Source organism: Polypterus senegalus, chromosome 3 (assembly GCF_016835505.1).
Source record: "Polypterus senegalus isolate Bchr_013 chromosome 3, ASM1683550v1, whole genome shotgun sequence".
Classification (NCBI taxonomy): Eukaryota; Metazoa; Chordata; class Cladistia; order Polypteriformes; family Polypteridae; genus Polypterus; species Polypterus senegalus.
Genome location: NC_053156.1, coordinates 113,432,906 through 113,454,882, shown reverse-complemented (window position 1 = coordinate 113,454,882; position 21,977 = coordinate 113,432,906). Strand labels below are relative to the sequence as shown.

The following is a 21,977-nucleotide window of genomic DNA, read 5'->3' as shown; positions in this document are numbered from 1 at the left end:
TTAATTACGGCAGCCCAAACAAATACCTTGTGGTGCTTTTGAACGACAGGCTTGAGAGAAGCACCAACACAGAGGCTGTTATAGAAGAAAGGTGAGAGTTGCCTCTATTTTAATGATGTTTGATATATACAAGCCATTCTTACATGTCTTCTATCAGCTTGTAGTGGCCAGTGTATCTTTCTAGTCAGTAGTGTGCTGGGAAAATAGCATTAGTGCAGTGATGTTAACAGACTAAAACTAATTTAAAAGACTAGTTTAATCTTGGGAGTCAGGCTGGACTTACTGGGGAAAGTAGAAGGAAGCAGCTTACTATCCAATACAATGACTCTCTACCTTTGTATGAGGTTTTGCCTAAACACAAGAGCAAAATTAGTAACAGTCTTGAGACAACTGCTCCAAGGCGAGCAATGTAAGACCATTTCTATCTTCACCCATCAGGCTCTGATGGGTCAGCACTCAGCCAAGTGGGTATTGATCCCTGTTGCCAGTACCGTTCCGAGTTGGTCTATCAGACATCTTAACAGACAATGATGTTATATGCAATACAATAAGCCCATAACTGATATCCTGTCATTTAAAATTTTAACTTAGAAGTATGTGTAATTCTAATTACTTTACACTCAGTAAACACCTATACATCACTTATTTATTTACAGATAATTCTTGTTGTGTGTGTATATTTGTACCTTGTTATATATTTAAGATTAATATAATTCCTTTCATATGTACATTTGTGCCTTTTTGTCAACTGCTGTAACCCTGTACTTTCCTCCAGGATTAATAAAGTTTCTATCTATCTATGTACCTGCTTATCTCATCACTTTTTTTGTCGCTTATCTTTTTCAAAATATGGGTGTAGTGTAGTCTGTATGATTAAAACAAAGTTAATACAATTCTAGCTTACGGCCATCATAGAATTTTCAAAACCCCTGTGACCCTATAGTTAGGATATAGCGGGTTGGATAATGGATGGATGGAATTTAATCACAAAAACATTAAATAATTTGTTATTTCAATATGATGAACATGTACATACTGTACAACAATTATATTAAATGTAACACAAATTGTTTCATTTTGTTAATAAATCAACAAAGGCAGTTCTAAAGAATTGTTTGCCTAAACAACATACAGTGTATATAAAAATAATAGATTGATTCGCATAGAATTCCACCATTTAGCGGAGCAAACTGGTAGAACACCAAAGGTTCAGTTAATAAATTCTTACAAAAATAAAAGGCTTTATCAATATTTTAATAACTAAACCAAGAACAAAACAAATCCAGTTTAAAAGCTCATCTGACCCTGAAAATCACCTGAACACTGAATAAATAAGAAATTGTCCATAACAAACACCATGTTCAGACAAAGGGGTGTTCATATTTGCACTTGGCACCAGGACACCCTAGACCTCAGTTCAATGATCGACTTTGTGGTCGTGTCATTGGACTTGCGGCCACATGTCTTGGACACTCGGGTGAAGAGAGGGGCGGAGCTGTCAAATGATCACCACCTGGTGGCGAGTTGGCTTCGATGGTGGGGGAGGATGCTGGTCAGGCCTGGTAGACCCAAATGTGTTGTGAGGGTCTGCTGGAAACGTCTGGCAGAGTCCCCTGTCAGAAGTAGCTTCAACTCCCACCTCCGGCAGAACTTTGACCACGTCCCGAGGGAGGTGAGGGACATTGAGTCCGAATGGGCCATGTTCTGTGCCTCTATTGTTGAGGCGGATGACCGGAGCTGTGGCCGTAAGTTTGTCGGTTCCTGTCGTGGCGGCAATCCCCGAACCCATTGGTGGACACCAGCGGTGAGGGATGCCGTCAAGATGTAGAAGGAGTCCTACCGGACCCTTTTCTCCTGTGGGACTCTGGAGGCAGCTAATAGGTACCAGCAGTCCAAGCGGAATGCAGCTTCAGTTGTTGCTGAGGGAAAATCTCGGGCATGGGAGGAGTTTGGGGAGGCCATGGAGAATGACTTTCGGATGGCTTTGAGGAGATTCTGGTCCACTGTCCAGCGTCTCAGGAGGGGGAAGCAGTGCAGTGTCAACACTATATATGGTGGGGATGGTGCGCTGCTAACCACTACTTGGGACGTTGTGGGTCGGTTGGGGGAGTACTTCGAAGACCTCCTCAATCCTACCAACATGCCTTCCAATGAGGAAGCAGAGCCTGGGAACTTGGAAGTGGGCTCCCCCATCTCTGGGACAGAGGTCAACGAGGTGGTCTAAAAACTCCTTGGTGGCAGGGCCCCAGGGATGGATGAGATATGCCCGGAGTTCCTGAAGGCTCTGGATGTTGTAGAACTGTCTTGGTTGACACGTCTCTGCAACATTGCATGGACATCGATGACAGTGCCTCTGGATTGGCAGACCAGGGTGGTGGTCCCCCTCTTTAAGTAGGGGGACAGGAGGGTGTGTTCCAACTACAGAGGGATCACACTTCTCAGCCTCCCTGGAAAAGTCTATTTGGGGGTTCTGGAGAGGAGGGTCCGTTGGGCAGTCGAACCTCGGATTCAGGAAGAACAGTGTGGTTTTCGTCCTGGTCGCGGAACAGTGGACTAGCTCTACACCCTTAGCAGAGTCCTGGAGGGTGCATGGGAGATTGCCCAACCAGTCTACATGTGATTTGTGGACTTGGAAAAGGCGTTCGACCGTGTCCCTCGGGGAATCCTGTGGGGGGTGCTCTGGGAATATGGGGTACCGAACCCCCCGATAAGGGCTGTTCAGTCCCTGTACAACCGGTGTCAGAGCTTGGTCCGCATTGCCGGCAGTCAGCCAAACCCATTTCCAGTGAGACTTGGACTCCGCCAGGGCTGCCCTTTGTCACCGATTCTGTTCATAACTTTTATGGACAGAATTTCTAGGCGCAGCCAGGGTGTTGAGGGGGTCCAGTTTGGTGGACTCAGGATGGAGTCACTGCTTTTTGCAGATGATGTTGTCCTGTTTGCTTCATCAGGCCGTGACCTTCAACTCTCTCTGAATCGGTTCACAGCTGAGTGTGAAGTGGCTGGGATGGGAATCAGCACCTCCAAATCCGAGACTATGGTCCTCAGCCGGAAAAGGGTGGAGTGCCCTCTCAGGGTTGAAGGCAAGATCCTGCCCCAAGTGGAGGAGTTCAAGTATCTCAGGGTCTTGTTCACGAGTGAAGGAAGAATGGAGTATGAGATCGACAGGCAGATCGGTGCAGCATCTGCAGTAATGCGGGCTCTGCATCGGTCTGTCATGGTGAAAAAGGAGCTGAGCCATAAGGCAAAGCTCTCAATTTACCAGTCGATCTAGTGTAGAATTGCTAATAGAAAAAACTGAAAAAATCCATTATAAAGGCAACAATTCACTATAAGCAAAGAAGATAACCACATCAATGATTATTGTAGGTGTTAGGATGTCACTCTTGAGAGGTTATTTTTCACTTACATTTGATGTTCCTACCCTCACCTACGGTCATGAGCTATGGGTAGTGACCGAAAGAACGAGATCGCGAATACAAGCGGCTAAAATGAGTTTCCTTCGCAGAGTGCTTGTGCTTTCCCTTAAAGATAGGGTGAGAAGCTCAGTCATCTGGGAGGGGCTCAGAGTAGAGCCGCTGCTTCTCCGCATCGAGAGGAGTCAGATGAGGTGGCTCGGGCATCTGATCAGAATGCCTCCTGGACGCCTCCCTGGTGAGGTGTTCCGGGCACATCCAACCGGGAGGAGGCCCCAAGAAAGACCCAGGACACGCTGGAGGGACTGTCTCGGGATTCTCCTGGAAGAGCTAGAAGAAGTGGCCAGGGAGAGGGAAGTCTGGGCATATCTGCTCAAGCTGCTGCCCACATGACCCGACCTCGGATAAGCGGAAGAGGATGGATGGATGGATGAATAAAGAAACTCCATCTAACTATTTCATTAGATTTTTACAAAGTGACTATTTATTCTCCTTGAATGCCGTTTTCCTCGTGTCCTTAACTTGAACATCTAATATACCTAAATATTTTGTGATGTCTGCTCTAAAAGCCTTCACTTATGTAATTAGCTTTAGAACAAAAAAATATCCATACATTAAAAGCTAAAATGGTAACCTTAATTCTACAATCAAATTTGGTATGATTATTTTGTATTTAGTATGACTTACCATATTTGTCCCTCAGACCAACAGTACATCTAAAGACCCCTCCAAATGCAACATCTTCCCCAAAAATCACTGTTAAATACAATAAAACAAAAATGTTTATAAATTAAATGTAAACATAAATTATTTATTACATTTTGATATACAGTATATTAGCATAAAAGGTAAAGGAAATGAACAGTGACACTTTTTTTGTGTTTATTACACTCAAGCTTTTTTGTTCTGAAATGATATACTCCCTGTATTCTTTTCTCCTTTTGGGAAATATCCAGGTTGTGAGAGATGCCCTTTTTTAAGGATGCAAGTACTACTTTTTAAAATTTGTTTCAACTGTTTTTTGAAGTAGTATAGTTCATTCCACAAGGCAGAGGGTTACATCAGGCTTTATACAGGTAGATGGCAGAGAAGGGTCCTTGCTAGGAGAGATGTTCACAAGACAAACAAAAAGTGCAAAGCCCCTTAGCTTGTACATGCCAAAGCTTTCCAAAATATAACGGATGAAAATAAAAATGGAGCAAAGATGATTCTTGTACTAATGTCTGGAAAGTACAGTTGTGGTTGAAAGTTTGTGAACCCTTTAGAATTTTCTATATTTCTGCATAAATATGAACTAAAACATCATCAGATTTTCACTTAAGTCCTAAAAGTAGATAAAGAGAAGCCAGTTAAACATATGAGACAAATTATACTTGGTCATTTATTTGTTGAGGAAAATGATCGAATATAACATAATTGTGAGTGGCAAAAGTATGTGAACCTCTAGGATTAGCAGTTAGTTTGAATGTGAAATTCGAGTCAGGTGTTTTCAATCAATGGGATGACAATCGGGTGTGAGTGGCCACCCTGTATTATTTAAAGAACAGGGATCTATCAAAGTCTACTCTTCACAACACATGTTTGTGGAAGTGTATCATGGCACGAACAGAGGAGATTTATGACGACCTCAGAAAAAGAGTTGTTGATGCTCATCAGCTTGGAAAAGGTTACAAAACCATCTCTAAAGAATTAGACTCCAACAATCCACATTTAGACAGACTGTGTACAAATGGAGGAAATTCAAGACCATTGTTACCCTCCCCAGGAGTAGTCGACCAACAAAGATCACTCCAAGAGCAAGGCGTGTAATAGTCGGCGAGGTCACAAAGGACCCCAGGATAACTTCTAAACAACTGAAGGCCTCTCTCACATTGGCTAATGTTCATGTTCATGAGTCCACCAAAAGTTTTCACCCACAACATCCCAGAGACTCGCACCTCTTTCTCCTCCAAGACCCTTCTCCACCATTCTTGGAGTGCTAGACTACTGCACTCTCATAGGTGGACAGAGAAACTTTGTAAACCAAAAGAGACCACAGGATCTGGGGAAGTAAACTGTATTTGTATATATATATCCCTTGAACTTGACTGGCAATCCTAACTTGTCTATTAGTGTGCATATTTAGTTAGTAATAAAATTCAAATACAAAGCAGTACACAGACACAATGTGCTGAAGTCTGAATTTTAATTTCACATCTTCTTTTAACTTTCACTCTTGAAATAGATGATGGAAGCAGTACTCACAAAATGGCAGAGCTGAAAGATGTTGACCAGGGAAAAGAATTGGCAAGAAAAACAGGGATTCATTCATGGGATAAAATTGCGTAATGAATCCCAGTTGGGATGGTTCCTGGTTTTAACCCATCAGTAAGAAAAAAAAAATGAATGTACTGGGAGAAACTGTATGCCTAATGCAGTCCATCTCCCACTTCAAGAGGTGGCAGTGCTCCTCTGGTACAGTTCCAGTTTTGACACCCGCAGGGTTCCATGAGATTCTTAATTCAGAAGGGCAACCCTGTCCAGGTCCTTGGGGGCTGCCAAAATACACTGCTGGAAGAAGACCTCCCTGTTTTGTGGAGCTTCCACAGGACCAGGAAGCGTTTCCGCCGCGCAATGCTATGGCACCAGAAGTACTCCCTGATCCAATATGAAAGAAGGTGCCTCACCTCAAAAGGCAAGTATGGAGTTGGTAAGTGTTGGACAAAGCTTTCCGGGGTGGAGTAGAAGGAGAGAAAAATAGTTTTGTTCATTTTTTTATTGAACCCTTGAAGCAGCCTGTTAAGGTATTATGATAAATAGGTCTTTTGAACCTGGGACTTGTATCTGCATTATGTCTGAGGTTTAGGGATCTGCACAAAGTTTAGAAGGAAAAATGAACAAAAACGTGCCTCCCAAAAAAATAAAATGAGAATACAATTTAAAAGGTCATGGTTTCACTATATTCCAATTTAGCATACAGTTAAAATATATTGAGAAAATATATAGGTGGTGATGTCATAAAGTGTTTGTAGGTAGGAAACAGATCTGCATTGAAGTTATCAAGGAAAGGAAAACCAAAGAGCAAATGAGCAAGTGTATAAGAAGACAAAAGAATTTAAAGGGAAACGGAAAAGACAACAGCACTTAGTACAGGGGTTTTACATAATTATAGTAGGAAGTGTACTGAGAAATAATGCCAGAGTTAGCAAATGACATTCAGGATATTATAAAGAACAGATGATAACAGAAAGGAATGATGAAGAAGATGGATGAGAAGTGTAGTCATGCAATTAAACTAAACTTCATTCCAGAACTGGGCAAAAATGGACCTAAGCTTTTATTTGTACACAAAACAAAGTGAAACAGATGTACACTTGTACAAAGGAAGTGACACAAGAGGAAAAATTCTGAGTAAAAAAAAATACACTTATTGATAAACAAGCATTATATAATGTATCGAAGGATCAGTAAAAATGGACACCTCAAGGTTAAAACTCACAAGGTTAAAATGTAGCATGAAGAAACTGTGAGAACTGACAAAGTACATGACATACAGTGCTAAACCACATTTTGAGCTCAGGGAGGTTAGAAGACTTTTTTAAAGTTAACACTGTATGCCAGTGACCCTGTACAAGTCATTTAATTTTTATGTCCACATTCAACTGCTTTAGCCAGTACGCCACACTAACTTCTAAAAGCTGACCTAGGTATAAACACGACGAAACCTTAAGATTTAGCAGATTCATAGCACAACTAAATTTAGACAAAAAAAATCAATAGGCAAGACTTGCGTGTTTTTATTTATCCTGATACAGACCAGAAGATTCACACATGCTGATAAATGCAATATTTATTATTTGCTACTGCTAACATTAGCCATGCTTTAAAACTAATTTTCTCTAGTAGCAACCACTATAAACATCTGTGGTATTTTCAAAGAACTAACATCAATTTCTGCATACATTAAAATGAATGTTTTACTTATTACACCATATCTTACAGAGAATTTACATTATTGACAAGATTGACATTAAAAAACTACCACCACCTAACAAATGCATCTTTGAATGAAATATTATAGGTAGCAGTAGTTGTGTAAGCTGTATCTGAAATGCCCTGATATCTTCAAATGGCAATAATTAACAATAAATAAAAATCTGATTTAACACCACAGCTAATATATACCTACTTAACATTAATTACAAATGTAAACAGAAAGTAACATGTACTGAAAATGTTAAAAATGTATTATTTTTCTAAATTAAAAAAAAAAAATTAAAAAAGCCCACCTGCAGTTGGGTCATTGGCTAAAGTGTTATCCATAGCACTTGACACAGCCTGAAACAGATTCATCTTTTGGGTTGACCCTGTAACAAAACACAGAAATTATACTATTTACTTGAATAGATTATTGAGTGGACAAAGGTAAACCTTTTCCAAAAATATCAAAACATAATGTAACAAGCACCTACTACCTAGTCATTACTGTATTACTATGGTTAACAGTTTATTAATATCTACATAAGTCAGAACATAACCAAAAAGGCATGTTAACATTCTTCTATTATAAACATATATATATATACATATATACACATATTATAGGGCGGCACAGTGGGTAGTGCTGCTGCCTCACAGTAAGGAGACCTGGGTTCGCTTCTTGGGTCCTCCCTGTGTGGAGTTTGCATGCTCTCCCTGTGTCTGCGTGGGTTTCTTCTGGGTGCTCCGGTTTCTTCCCACAGTCCAAAGACATGCAGGTTAGGTGCATTGGTGATCCTAAATTGTCCCTGGTGTGTGCGTGTGTGTGCCCTGCGATGGGCTGGCGCTTTGCCCGGGGTTTGCTTCCTGCCTTGCGTCATGTGTTGGCTGGGATTGGCTCCAGCAGACCCCCCCATGACCCTGTGTTAGGATATAGCGGGGTGGATGATGAATGGATGGATATACTCATATTATATATCACAGTAGTCAATCCAAAAAAATCACATTTCATTTCAAAAAGGGTTTATTATGAAAACAAACTGAGAAGATTTAACATAGGCATTCAGGTATTTTTTTACAAATAAAATATTATTTAGGACAGCAAAAAGTAGAAGAAAACTACTGTGCCCTTACCTCCATTTTTTATTTGCCTAAACAAAAAGAAGTTGCTGGCGAATCACAGTTAAAAGATTTTAGATGACCTTTCACACGGACTGAGAATTACAAATTAACAAGCATCAATGCTGTACCTAGCAAGACATTTCCAATATAAAACCATTACTCGATAGTTCTGCAACAAAAAAAGATTTTGAGAAGTTGTAAAACACTTTCTAATGAAACTGTATTGTAGAGTTTGGATTTTGATATACACACATTTTGGAGTTAAAAGTAAACAATGCTTCCTTATTTAGATAACCAATAGTCACATTATGAGAGTATCCATATTTTAAAGTTATTAAAGTATTTGCTTTAACTACATGACTATTGCATGAACATGTACTTTCTGACTAAAATGCATCTCTGCTTAATTTTTACCACTGTTTTAAGTAAGCGAACTCTACTGGATCAAATATATCGATTCTTTACAAGATTTTGAAGACCCAGACTTGAACAATTCAAAACTTCCTTTATTGTCAAAGAAGGACAAGTCCTTTAGTGCATGGCTTGCATCGCTTCTAGTCAGGGCTTAGCATAGGTGGTCAAATATACAGATAACTTGTGGAAGCCAGTATTTTAATAATGAAATTACCACATAAATACTGCATTAGAGAAAATCAGAGACAAGTATGGTGTCAAAGGTCACATCTAGCAATATCTGACACAGAAAGCAACACAACATTTGCAGAAGTTCTAATGCAAAACTTTAGTAGAACAGTTCAAACAGCTCAATGTTTATTTGAAAAACCTCTCACCCCAAAGACAGAAAAATACAAACTGTAATACCTCCATTTGGTATACAAGCTTTAAAATGTCATTATGCATGAGCAGAACAAAAAAAGAGATACCAAAATTGAAAATGGAAAATGATGTCTCTTACCTTTATTAAAAGTAAAAGCTTTACTGAACTAATGCGCCATGCAGAGCCAATGAAAACCGTCATTAAGCGGGTACAACACCAATGTGGGGAGATAGCTACAGCTACATAAATGACTTTCCAAAGACAAATCATATCATAGCTTTGAAAGACATCTGGCCTACCTCAGAGTCCTAAATGACAGTCGCAATTATTTCACAAGAATTGCAGTAATATTGAACATTTAATATTCCAATGTATTTCTGTCTGTATTACAATTGTAAAACAGGTGCCCATTTTAACTGCAGTGGGAGAATTATATTCCAATTTATAAGATGTTGACCTGAGTCTGGTTTTTTTTTTTGGCAAATGTTTGCCACCTCTTACAGATCCTCAAGTATCTAACCTAGTCAGAAAGTACATTGCTAATTCTGTGTTCTGCTATGATTCTTGAAGTATGGTTATGTAAATTGTACAATGTTCTACAAATGTAATCTCACTAAAATGTTAAACTGGTGGAATAAAAACATATTGAACTGTATATAAGTTTGTTATGCATTTAAAGAAGAAAAAAAAAATCACATCTGCACTATGCCAACATGATGGGTACACTTTGTTAATGTCAGTGTTACCTGTATGTATCACTTTACTCTTATCACACTAAACTGTATCTCCCATGGAAATATTCTGGGGGCTCATGTATAAACGGTGCGTACGAACGTTTCCATACTCAAATCGCGATGTATAATACCCAAACTTGGCGTAAAGCCACGCACATTTCCATGGTACCTCATACCCTGGCGTACAGAAGTTCTCCCCTCGGTTTTGCAGACTAGCGGCACCCAGCGTCAAAGCAGTGGTACTGTTCCTGTGTGTTTACCCTTTCTTTTTCAGATCCACATCCCTGACGCGGCTTTATAAATACACTGAAATTAACCGCATATTATTTTAATAGTTTAATGCATCTGATTGTAATTAACCTGTAACAATATAATGGACCACGGAATGGTCAAACTATTCTAAATACAATAGCTGCTTTAGCGTTGTTACTCTCACTGCACCTTCTTCTTTCAGCTGCTCCCGTTAGGGGTTGCCACAGCAGATTATCTTTTTCCATATTACTCTTACTGAACCACTCAGAGTATTTATATCACTGTATCTGAGTGGGGAATCAAAGATCTACAGAAGCTGAGAAAGAGACGCTGCCTCAGCCATGCTGTCTATTGACCTGCTCTCACATGGCAAACGTTGCAAAGCCTGTACGGACCTCGCGGTTCAGAAACAGTTTCATCCCAAGAACTATAAACACAATCAATCAGTTCATCAAGTGCTCCTTGTAGAACTGTTTGTACTTATAAGTACAACTAGCAGAATACCCGCGCTTCGCAGCGGAGAAGTAGTGTGTTATAGAAGTAATGAAAAAGAAAAGGAAGCATTTTAAAAATAACGTAAGATGATTAATGTAATTGTTTTGTCACTGATATGAGTGTTGCTGTCATATATATAGACACAGACACACACACATACACAGACACACACACATATATACAGTATATATACATATATATGCATATACATATATATATATATATATATACATATGCATATATAGCAAAATACCCGCGCTTTGCAGCAGAGAAGTAGTGTGTTAAAGAAATAATGAAAAAGAAAAGGAAACATTTTTGTAATTGTTTTGTCATTGTCATGAGTAGTGTCATGAGTCTATATATGTATATCTATATCTATATCTATATCTATCTACAGTGGTGTGGAAAACTATTTGCCCCCTTCCTGATTTCTTATTCTTTTGCATGTTTGTCACACAAAATGTTTCTGATCATCAAACACATTTAACCATTAGTCAAATATAACACAAGTAAACACAAAATGCAGTATTTAAATGATGGTTTTTATTATTTAGGGAGAAAAAAAATCCAAACCTACATGGCCCTGTGTGAAAAAGTAATTGCCCCCTGAACCTAATAACTGGTTGGGCCACCCTTAGCAGCAATAACTGCAATCAAGCGTTTGCGATAACTTGCAATGAGTCTTTTACAGCGCTCTGGAGGAATTTTGGCCCACTCATCTTTGCAGAATTGTTGTAATTCAGCTTTATTTGAGGGTTTTCTAGCATGAAGCGCCTTTTTAAGGTCATGCCATAGCATCTCAATTGGATTCAGGTCAGGACTTTGACTAGGCCACTCCAAAGTCTTCATTTTGTTTTTCTTCAGCCATTCAGAGGTGGATTTGCTGGTGTGTTTTGGGTCATTGTCCTGTTGCAGCACCCAAGATCGCTTCAGCTTGAGTTGTCGAACAGATGGCCGGACATTCTCCTTCAGGATTTTTTGGTAGACAGTAGAATTCATGGTTCCATCTATCACAGCAAGCCTTCCAGGTCCTGAAGCAGCAAAACAACCCCAGACCATCACACTACCACCACCATATTTTACTGTTGGTATGATGTTCTTTTCTGAAATGCTGTGTTCCTTTTACGCCAGATGTAGCGGGACATTTGCCTTCCAAAAGTTCAACTTTTGTCTCATCAGTCCACAAGGTATTTTCCCAAAAGTCTTGGCAATCATTGAGATGTTTCTTAGCAAAATTGAGACGAGCCCTAATGTTCTTTTTCTTAACAGTGGTTTGCGTCTTGGAAATCTGCCATGCAGGCCGTTTTGCCCAGTCTTTTTCTTATGGTGGAGTCGTGAACACTGACCTTAATTGAGGCAAGTGAGGCCTGCAGTTCTTTAGACATTATCCTGGGGTCTTTTGTGACCTCTCGGATGAGTCGTCTCTGCGCTCTTGGGGTAATTTTGGTCGGCCGGCCACTCCTGGGAAGGTTCACCACTGGTTCATGTTTTTGCCATTTGTGGATAATGGCTCTCACTGTGGTTCGCTGGAGTCCCAAAGCTTTAGAAATGGCTTTATAACCTTTACCAGACTGATAGATCTCAATTACTTCTGTTCTCATTTGTTCCTGAATTTCTTTGGATCTTGGCATGATGTCTAGCTTTTGAGGTGCTTTTGGTCTACTTCTCTGTGTCAGGCAGCTCCTATTGAAGTGATTTCTTGATTGAAACAGGTGTGGCAGTAATCAGGCCTGGGGGTGGCTACGGAAATTGAACTCAGGTGTGATACACCACAGTTAGGTTATTTTTGAACAAGGGGTCAATTACTTTTCACACAGGGCCATGTAGGTTTGGATTTTTTCTCCCTAAATAATAAAACCATCATTTAAAAACTGCATTTTGTGTTTACTTGTGTTATATTTGACTAATGGTTAAATGTGTTTGATGATCAGAAACATTTTGTGTGACAAACATGCAAAAGAAGAAGAAATCAGGAAGGAGGCAAATAGTTTTTCACACCACTGTATCTATCTATCTATATCTATATCTATATCTATATATATATATATATATATATATATATATATATATATATATATATATATACATACACACAAACACATATCTCCTTTGGGGTGTGAGAAGCTGCTGCTGGGGGTGCCAGAATCCATTGAGGAAGAAAATTTTAAAACATTATTTGTACAAAATCTTAATTTATCTATCCATTCCTAAATAATTAAATTGGCAGGCAATTTCGTATCAGTGCAATATGCTGCTTGTTAAAACGGATGACTCGTAATCTTACGTGCACTTAGTGCTGCGTGGGTATTATGAACTATCGTATTTCTATTTAAATTTTAAATATAAGTAATTTTTATTTGGTCGACAGAAATATGTTTAGTAGGAATGAAAGTTAAATTTAATCATCATTGCACAAATTTTTCTTCACCATAGAAATTTAAAGACTAAATCCAACTTCCATTCCTACCAAAGATATTTCTGGCGACTAAATAGAACCTACTGTAGTATATCCAAATTCGAGCTATTGAGCTGTCGCCTGCCTGCCTCGTCACCCTCGCCGCTCTTACTTTTTCCGTTCATTTAATCTTGGCTAGTCGCGGAAATATTATAACATGGAAGGAGGATTACACCGAGTATGGCTTTACCAAAACAATCATTGATGTCGAATGTCTATGATTCCTAAAGCTTAAATTGGTGATCTGGTTTTCTGCGTTAACCTCATATTTTTTTCATACTTCTTCCCAAACAGGGGTTGCGAGAGTAAAATGAATCATTAAGTGCTGATATATATATATTGAATATATTGAAATAGGTTTACTATCAAATAATGCAAAATTCTGGGCTCATCAGGCAGTACACACGCACTGCACTCACTCTCGCGAATTGAACCTAAGACGTCAGCGCTAAAGGTGAAGCCTCTCATGTTGCGCTATGGTGTGTGGGTCGTTTATTTGGTTATATATATATAACTTTTGAGAATGCAACATATAGTTTTGTCCAGGAGGAAAGCAATGTTGCCTCAAATCAATAGCAACCTTTTGTAGGGTGTGTCCCTGAGACTTATTAATTGTCATCGCGAAGCAGAGCCTTACAGGAAATTTGAGGCATTTCAATTCAAATGGGAGATCAGAGGGTATAACGGTGATGCCAGCAATACATTCAGAGTGTGGCGCTCTGCTTTTTCTGTGTAGCTGCCTTCACACAGCCTCTCCGCTGCTTTATAAACGAACGCCATAGAAAGCCATCACCTTGTAAATTGTGTAATGCGTTTTTTGAACAGGTTTGATGCATGGAAGTGATCACTCGTACTGCGTTCAGTAAGTTCTCGTGAGCTGCTATCTTGTGTGATGTTGCGATGTCTACGGCTTAATTTAATGTTATCTAAGACCCGGTACTTAAAAGTTTCTGGCTGCACTCCGGTTGTAATATGACGAAGCTGCATGAGCTCACTTTTGAGAATGCAAGTATAGTTGTCCAGGAGAAAAGCAATCTTGCCTGAAATCAATGGCATCGTTTTGTAGGGTCTGTCCTTGAGACTTATTACTTGTCATCGCGCATCTGAGCCTTACTGGAAATTGGAGGTATCTGAATTGAAATGGGAGATCAGAGGGGATAAAGGGGACGCGAGGAATACATTGAGTGTGGAGAAACTCTAGAGACACCGTGTGTATTAACTTGTGGAGTTTTCTGTGAGTATTTGATGGCAGTCTGATGAAGTTGCTTCGGAAGATGCCGTTAGCCGCGGAGCTCAGCTCAGAGCGAAATGAGGTAAATGGGAGGGGATATGATGACGTGACTCCCCCAACCGTGTTAACTGTCAATCCCCCACAAACACAGTCTCTCGGAATTTGCATAAGCACACCCCTTCACCTGCAATTTTAACTTAGTTACAAAGTGATCAAAACTCTCGTTTATATCCTGCGTCCTCTCATTAAACTTGTATCCCGCATTACCTGTAAGCATGAGAAACACCAGCGGCACCCTGTCTATTACCTTAATTTAAAGTTTAGGTTTACACCTTTCTTTCCGAAGTAGCAGCACTCATTAATATGGTAGTATATGTCACTCGCTCGCTTCTTATTGTTTCGATGCCTTCTCAATTATATAATGCATGTTTTCTTAAGCGCGTTTTGGAGCTCTTCCTGGTTTTCTACGTAGTGCGTTGACAGTCAGTTCACGTGATTACGTGGGAGGCGTGATGATGTCACACGAAACTCCGCCCCCCACGGCTTTCTAGCTGAACTCCATTACAGTAAATGGAGAAAATACCTTCCAGTTATGACCATTACGCGTAGAATTTCGAAATGAAACCTGCCCAACTTTTGTAAGGAAGCTGTAAGGAATGAGCCTGCCAAATTTCAGCCTTCCACCCACACGGGAAGTAGGAGAATTAGTGATGAGTCAGTCAGTCAGTCAGTCAGTCAGTCAGTCAGGGCTTTGCCTTTTATTAGTATAGATTACCTCACTGTAAACTTGCGATACAGTTATAATATTGCACAACCTGAGCGACTTTATAAAGTGCATATTTACATATGATGACAATATCTTTCTGAGATAAAATGCAGCAAAATATGTTAATAATATTATACAGATAAAACTTTAACTTCATTTAAATAATCTATATTGTTAATAATTAAACATGCCAGGACATGGTGCCATAGTGCTAGCTAGGAGATAACGCTCCGTTCATGGATTGTTCCTGCCTTGCGCTTTATTCTTGTTTGTGCTGGCGCAACACTGGAAGGATAGATGGATAGAATAATTAAACATGTACTATGATAATATTTCAATGGTAACTTAAAAGTTTTGAAGAATCGGCGTTCTAAGCTTACAGATGGCTTAACATCTATTACAGAGCTGATTGTGTGGTGATTGGTTACTTGGAGAAAGAAAAGGAAGGACAGGAATTGGAGGTTAGTACATTTGAAAGATACAGTACTGCTAATATAAAGTATTTCATCGATGGTCGCGCACGGTACAGCAAGCATCTTGCATGAGACATGAACAATCACTGCGCCATTGTGTTCCCATGTTTAATAACATGCTTTAACTCCTGTCATCATGAACATGATATCACGCATACATGTCAGTATTTTAATTATTCAGAGAGCTGTAATATAACAAATGTAATGGATTCTGTGTCCTGTTGGAGGAAGAGAAAGCCCAGAAGCACGTTGTGATTCACACACATAGAGCACATAGAAGATCAAATACAAAACAAAGCATTTAACGTGCTACTTTAGTTACAATGGGATTTGAGAAACTAGTAAATTAAACGATTTTGAGATGAAGTTTATGATGCTCTACTTTAATGACTACATAAACTACGTGATTAAAGTGGAAATCTCGAGATTAAAATTGACATTGTGCTTTTTTCCCCACTGTGTGCCTATTTTTTTTGTCTGTACCCTAATAAGCTTTCATATGACACTCAGACGTGTGGGCTACGACTCGCATTTTCATCGCGACAACTTCTTTTTTTATTTCGGGCAGTGTGCGACTTTGTGAACTTGAGCTTTCGAGTTTCTCCGACACTCTTTCACTCGATCAGCTCCCTTTTGTTGTTTATATCACTGTTTAAACTAATAAATAGTACTTTTTCTTTGCCTCCACTTGGTATTCGCTGAAATTTTATTTTCCCCCGTGCTTTTCCCATTGTCTTTTCACAAAAGGCTGAGCTTAAGGGCTATTTATATTGATTTGCATATTCAAAGAGGCGTAATTCTGGGAGGAGTTGGAGCGGGACAGCAGGCGTGTGCATGTGCATTACTTTTCACACTGAGCGGGATTTATGGAGCGGAAGAACGTGGAAGTTTGCGTACGCACAGATTTATGCATCTGGATTTTTCTGTGCATATGCACGTTCCCGCTTTTGTGCTTATGCCATGTTATAGTGCGAGTTCTGCGTATGGCATTATACGCGAGGCCCCTTGTTTTAATGACTGCTCAGCTTTTTCTGAATTGATTCTGCTGCTTCTTTAGTGTGCTTGATCCCATCCATTTTCAAACCAGTTTATCCAGCTCTGGGTCACAAGAGGTGAGTGTCTACTCTGGAAGAATTAAGATGAGAACTAAACTTAAACTGGGGAAAAGTCCATCGCCGGGCACATTCACTTATCCTTGTGTTAACTTTGAATCACAATTTAACCTAACACATACATCTTTAGGATGTTGGAAGAAAATGGAGCAACTTTGGGAAAAATGCAAATGGGTACTGGAAAAGGAAGCCAAATATTACATGCACTGGCCTACTGAACTCTATCTGCTACTTAAATAAGAATAGTTTTACCCAAGCCTTCCCTAGAAATGCCATCTATTCATTCATCTATAACAACAAAAACAGCAGTAATGAATGCAAGATTAAGTTTTGTTTGTCACATGTAGAAAACAGTCTCAAATTTGTTCTCTCCCTCTCAAAGGAAAGCTTAAAATAATAAGAGTGAGACTGCAATTATGTAATGTACCTAATGGCAGTGTATACAAAAAAGAAATATGGTGCACAAAAAATGTCACCTTGTACTCTCTTTAGTGAGTTAGTTTTACTGTATACATAAAAAAACAAGCAAATCCAAAGTTAATGTTAAGGACCAAGTTAGAAAGAAAATCATCATACATTTACTGCCTTCTCAGAACCATGCAGATACATTTTTAAAATGCTAGGTGGCGCCGCCACCTGCTCACTTTGCTCACCCACCCCCAGGTTTGGTTAACCGGATATACAATTTAAAGAGATTGTTATTTTCATGGGAATTGTTACATACTCTTTCGATTCTTTGTTGCATCTCATCTCTGTGATCATAAATATATACCTGACCGAATTGCGGTTTCTTCGAAATAAAACTTGTCATGGCTTTAATTGTTGCGGGACCACAGGTTCTCACAGCATATGATCCATTATTGTGTAAATCTACGTTTTAAACAATGAATAATGTGAACGCGAAAAGATTACTGTAGACTCTGATATTTTGCCTGTAGTGTTTGTGGATTTCACTTTCAACAAACGACAAATCCTTTAATTCTTGCAGATACACCTCTTCATCGGGAGGCAACACGAATTAGACAATCTACAAGTCTCTGACTTAAACTTTAAAGCCTTACAATATCTACAAATTCTGACATATCACCTATGTCCACATATTCATTCTCTTTTTGCTGTTCTGTTATTTAACCGAGTAACAATTTCCGTTTGTTTGTGCTAATGCAATCTTCCTTTTTTTTTTTGATACTTTCGAATTTTACTACTCTCATATTCTTTAACTTCCTCTGCATGCGTATCGCGCCAACTTTTTTTGAGCCTTTCGAATTCCACAGCTTTCATAATCTCTAACCTGCTCTGCATGTGTATCCCGGCAACGTTTTTGAACATCTTTATTAAGTCTTTTACTTCTGACCCCGATTGGACCTACGAGATTTCAATTCCCCTTCGTCTGTGCTGATTATTAGATTCCTTATTTTCAGAATGTGCACGTAGATTATTATTGTTCTTTTTTGCATTCAATTTTGCCTTCTTTTCTCTCCAACGTTTTTGGGTGTCTTTTTGACGGGCTGCTCTTTCTTCTTCACTTAGTTATTGATGTGCCATCTAGAATGTATAACATTTTTAAGAGCTGAGAGCACATGAAGTGTGTCTGCCAAAAGCATTCCAACAACCGAGAGGTTAGATGTCTGTGATCTTGTTTTTAATTGGTTGTTCTCACGGGACGTCAAAGTGTCTTTCCGAGAAGGTCACATCTCGACCCAAGATTTTTTTATATAATTGAGAGATATACATGTACACAATTTAAAAAGCACTGCTATCTATTTAACCAAGAAAGTCATTAGACAAATCCAATGGGCTTTCACTTTATCAGCCACAACTGAGTTTCATTGATCCGCGGACACCTTTGTCCTATGTTCCTCTGTAAGCTCAGGTCAAAATCCAGACCAGGTCTAAAAACTATCATAAAAGTACTACTTATGAATATGATACACATGAACTTAACAACTGAACCTTAAGAGTCTCCAGTGCTAATTTAATGAATACATCTACCCATTTTAAAATTCAGAAGCTACTACGAAATTATGATTAATGGTCATTATGTTTAAAATGAAACTTCAATTGTATGAGAAATTTGATGCAACAGTCATTCTTATGGCAACAAAGTATGCTATGTCTAACAGTAAAAACACAGATGATTTTTATTACGTAGCGTGGTGTAGTGGTTAAGACCTTAAACCTTGAGGTTGTGTGCTCAAATGACACTACGTGACCATGAACAAGTCATACATCTGCTTGTGCTCCAACTAAAAAACCAAAATAAACATACACAACTTGATCTAAAAACAAGTACTAAAAAAACATATTACTTCCATTTCCTGTGAATAAAACTTACCACAAACTAGAAGTAAAAATAATGCATGTGCAGAAGATATTTAAAATGAAGCGATATTGAGAAAAAAAAGGTGTCATAAAAACCATCACCCACAGAATATAACACAGAAATCACTCCAGTACAATCGTGTCTGAAACTAAATTTTAGTCTTCTTAGGTAACATTGATAAAAGGTGGTCTCCAAACAGAAATGAGAATTCTTAATATTTATGATTTAAGACCTTATAGCAAAAATCTGTGTTTTTGTCAGCCTGGTAGTTTTAATCTAGCCTTGTGACTAACTGTAGTACTAAGTGTTACTAAAACACTAAACTAAACTATTTTCTGCTTTATAACTTGGTACTTTTTCTGCTAAACAATCAGATATTTCCTAAATGATCTTATTTGTAATTCACCTTGGACAGATAAATAAAGAATAATAATATCAATCTTTTATTGTTTCTCCCAGAAAAATGTATTCAGTAAACTGGATTAGGGTAATAGGGTCATAACTGCCTCCCTGGAGATTCAATATGAATCCTTATCACCATCTCGGATGAGTTTGCATGTTTTTCCTGTGCCTGCATGGGGTTTGCTCTCATGTAGCAAAGAGGACTGTTTGGTTTACTTGATGCCTATGAGGTAAGCCTAATTTAGACTAATAGAGACTGTGCCAACCCCATAGATTTTGTGTCCAATGCTTCCACTAAACCTTACTTTAATAAGCCAACTTGAAAAACTAAGAATGAATAGATACTTGCTTGAGGAAGAACAGTACTTAAGTCTGGAATATACAACAATTTAATAAATCTTCTTGATGAAGTGCATAATACAGTACGGCTCAAAAGGTGCAGCTACACATTCCTCACCATTGAATTGACTAGATTTCTCCATTTGACAACTGTAAAATAAACATTTAAATAGCACAATATTTAACATTAAATGATCATTACGGAAATGTAAAACACCATTATGATTATGAACTGTAAGCCTGCACGCAATACAAGAATATAGTTGAATCAAATTACTTTTACCATCCATGAAGTCAAGGTCAATCACACAAATGTTTACTGCATCTTTATATTGAATTAGCAATGACGAAAAGCATCCAAAACACTTTATACTGTGCATGCCAATCTAGCCATAACTAGGTTAAACAGTTTAATAAGTTAAAGAACATCCTGCTCATGTAGAACGGCAGTGTCGAGATAAAACATGTTCACCAGTAGTTTTCAAATACAGCACTTTAACATAAATCTGTATTACATCAAAATACATGGAAGATTAATATTAACAATACTACTAATGATTTAAATACATATGTCCACGTATGAAAATGTGTCCTCTACAGTACAGCCGGGTCAAGGATGGGAAGAAATGCGTTTACGAATACAAGGACAGGGTTAATGCGTCGCTACACAAATAGCAGTTCGTGTACCACACGCAACATTACAACTGCTTATACTCTTTCGTTCATAAAACTATATTCAAATTGATCAACACCAATCACTCAAATAGACTGTATGGTCAATCTGTTCAGGTAACTGCAAAATATTTCGGCTCCCCCCTCTTGTCTTACCAAATTCTGAAGGTGGCGGGTCAGGCTGGAAGGTGAAATGAGATGCAAGGCGCTTTTGACTCGTAACAAGTGACTTATGTTTAAATGAAAACTGGGGCAAAGGGATCCCCACCCCGTTAAGAGAAATGCCTCTCGCAGCATAACGAGAAGATGCCGTGGATGGTACAGTTTTCCACACAATTCTCACAGCGGCCGCCATGGTTGCAGAAACTCCGGAAACTGAATCAAAGACCGTGGAGAGGCGGGGACCAAAGCGCGCGCCCTGATTGGCCCGTGTAGGGGGAGTCTTTTTTGGATCGCACGTGTTTCTATAGGACAAATATTATCGGAAAAATTAATCACCGATTTTTTTTTCAATCTCAGAAATGTTTTTCTTCTTCGCCGGTGAAGTAAGTCGCTGAAAGTTATTTAAAAACAGGCGCTTTGGGAATGTACGTCAAAATCAGAAGTAACTAACAAAGAAACCATCGGGTCTTTGAGTGGATGAACCAGTAGTAAGGAAAGCAGCTCCTCCAGGCGACAATGTTGACAGACAACTTTGTTTCCGACTTCGGCTTCTGGAAAGCTTGCAGAAGGTCAGAAACTGAAAGGTGTCTTTGCACCGCATTTCGGATCGTACATTAACATTTAGCAGACCGGCGGGACGGTTTAGGAATGTGGCTTATTCTGCATACAGCATCTCACATCCACCACTACTAGTGAGGTTCTTAAATGCACGCGTGATAATAAAAAACAGAACAGTTTTCCAATGCATGCTTTTAAATTAAAACAAAATAATGATAAAAAAAGAACTTACAGAGGTAAAGATTAACAATATGACATGAGAGCCAAGGGAGTACAGCTGGTAAGAGGAGATGTTTTTAAGGTTAAAACGGAGTTGCATTTCGTTAAGATTTCGATGTTACGATTGATGAAGACTCAGAAGACAACCCATGTGGACAGTGTTCACAAAGTAGAAGCCACAACAACATGATCATTCCCCAAGACGTTGGGGTTGCAAGTTGGTTGGTTCTAAAGATGCCAGCTATGGGACAGCAAAAATTGAGTTATTGCAATTCCATAACCTTACAAAATTCTACCATAATTAAAAAAAATTGTACAATACCAGACAAAGTGGGTTTAGTCAGTTAAGGGGTAATATATGTATTGCCTTCTTTGAGCGCTGCTTATGGCTAAACCTTATGAATTAGACAATCGGGCACTTACCCACTCTCTCATTATAGCATTCCCTATGTAGTAGTGTGTGGTTATGCACACAGTGTGGTGTAGAGGTTTGGACTTCAAACCGTGAGGT

General features: G+C 39.0%; 1 protein-coding gene across 1 annotated transcript in view; it reads right to left on the bottom strand.

Moving 5' to 3' along the window:
- Window positions 1–20,921, bottom strand: part of bckdhb (branched chain keto acid dehydrogenase E1 subunit beta) — a 229,741-nt gene extending 208,820 nt beyond the window's left edge. The window contains exons 1-3 of the mRNA XM_039747830.1: window positions 20,684–20,921; window positions 7,685–7,762; window positions 4,104–4,172 (exon numbers count right to left, since the gene is read on the bottom strand). Coding sequence (XP_039603764.1) covers window positions 4,104–4,172; window positions 7,685–7,762; window positions 20,684–20,882 — 346 coding nt within the window. The 5' untranslated portion in view covers window positions 20,883–20,921. The remainder of the gene's footprint in view (window positions 1–4,103; window positions 4,173–7,684; window positions 7,763–20,683) is intronic.
- Between the last annotated feature and the right edge of the window lie 1,056 nt (window positions 20,922–21,977).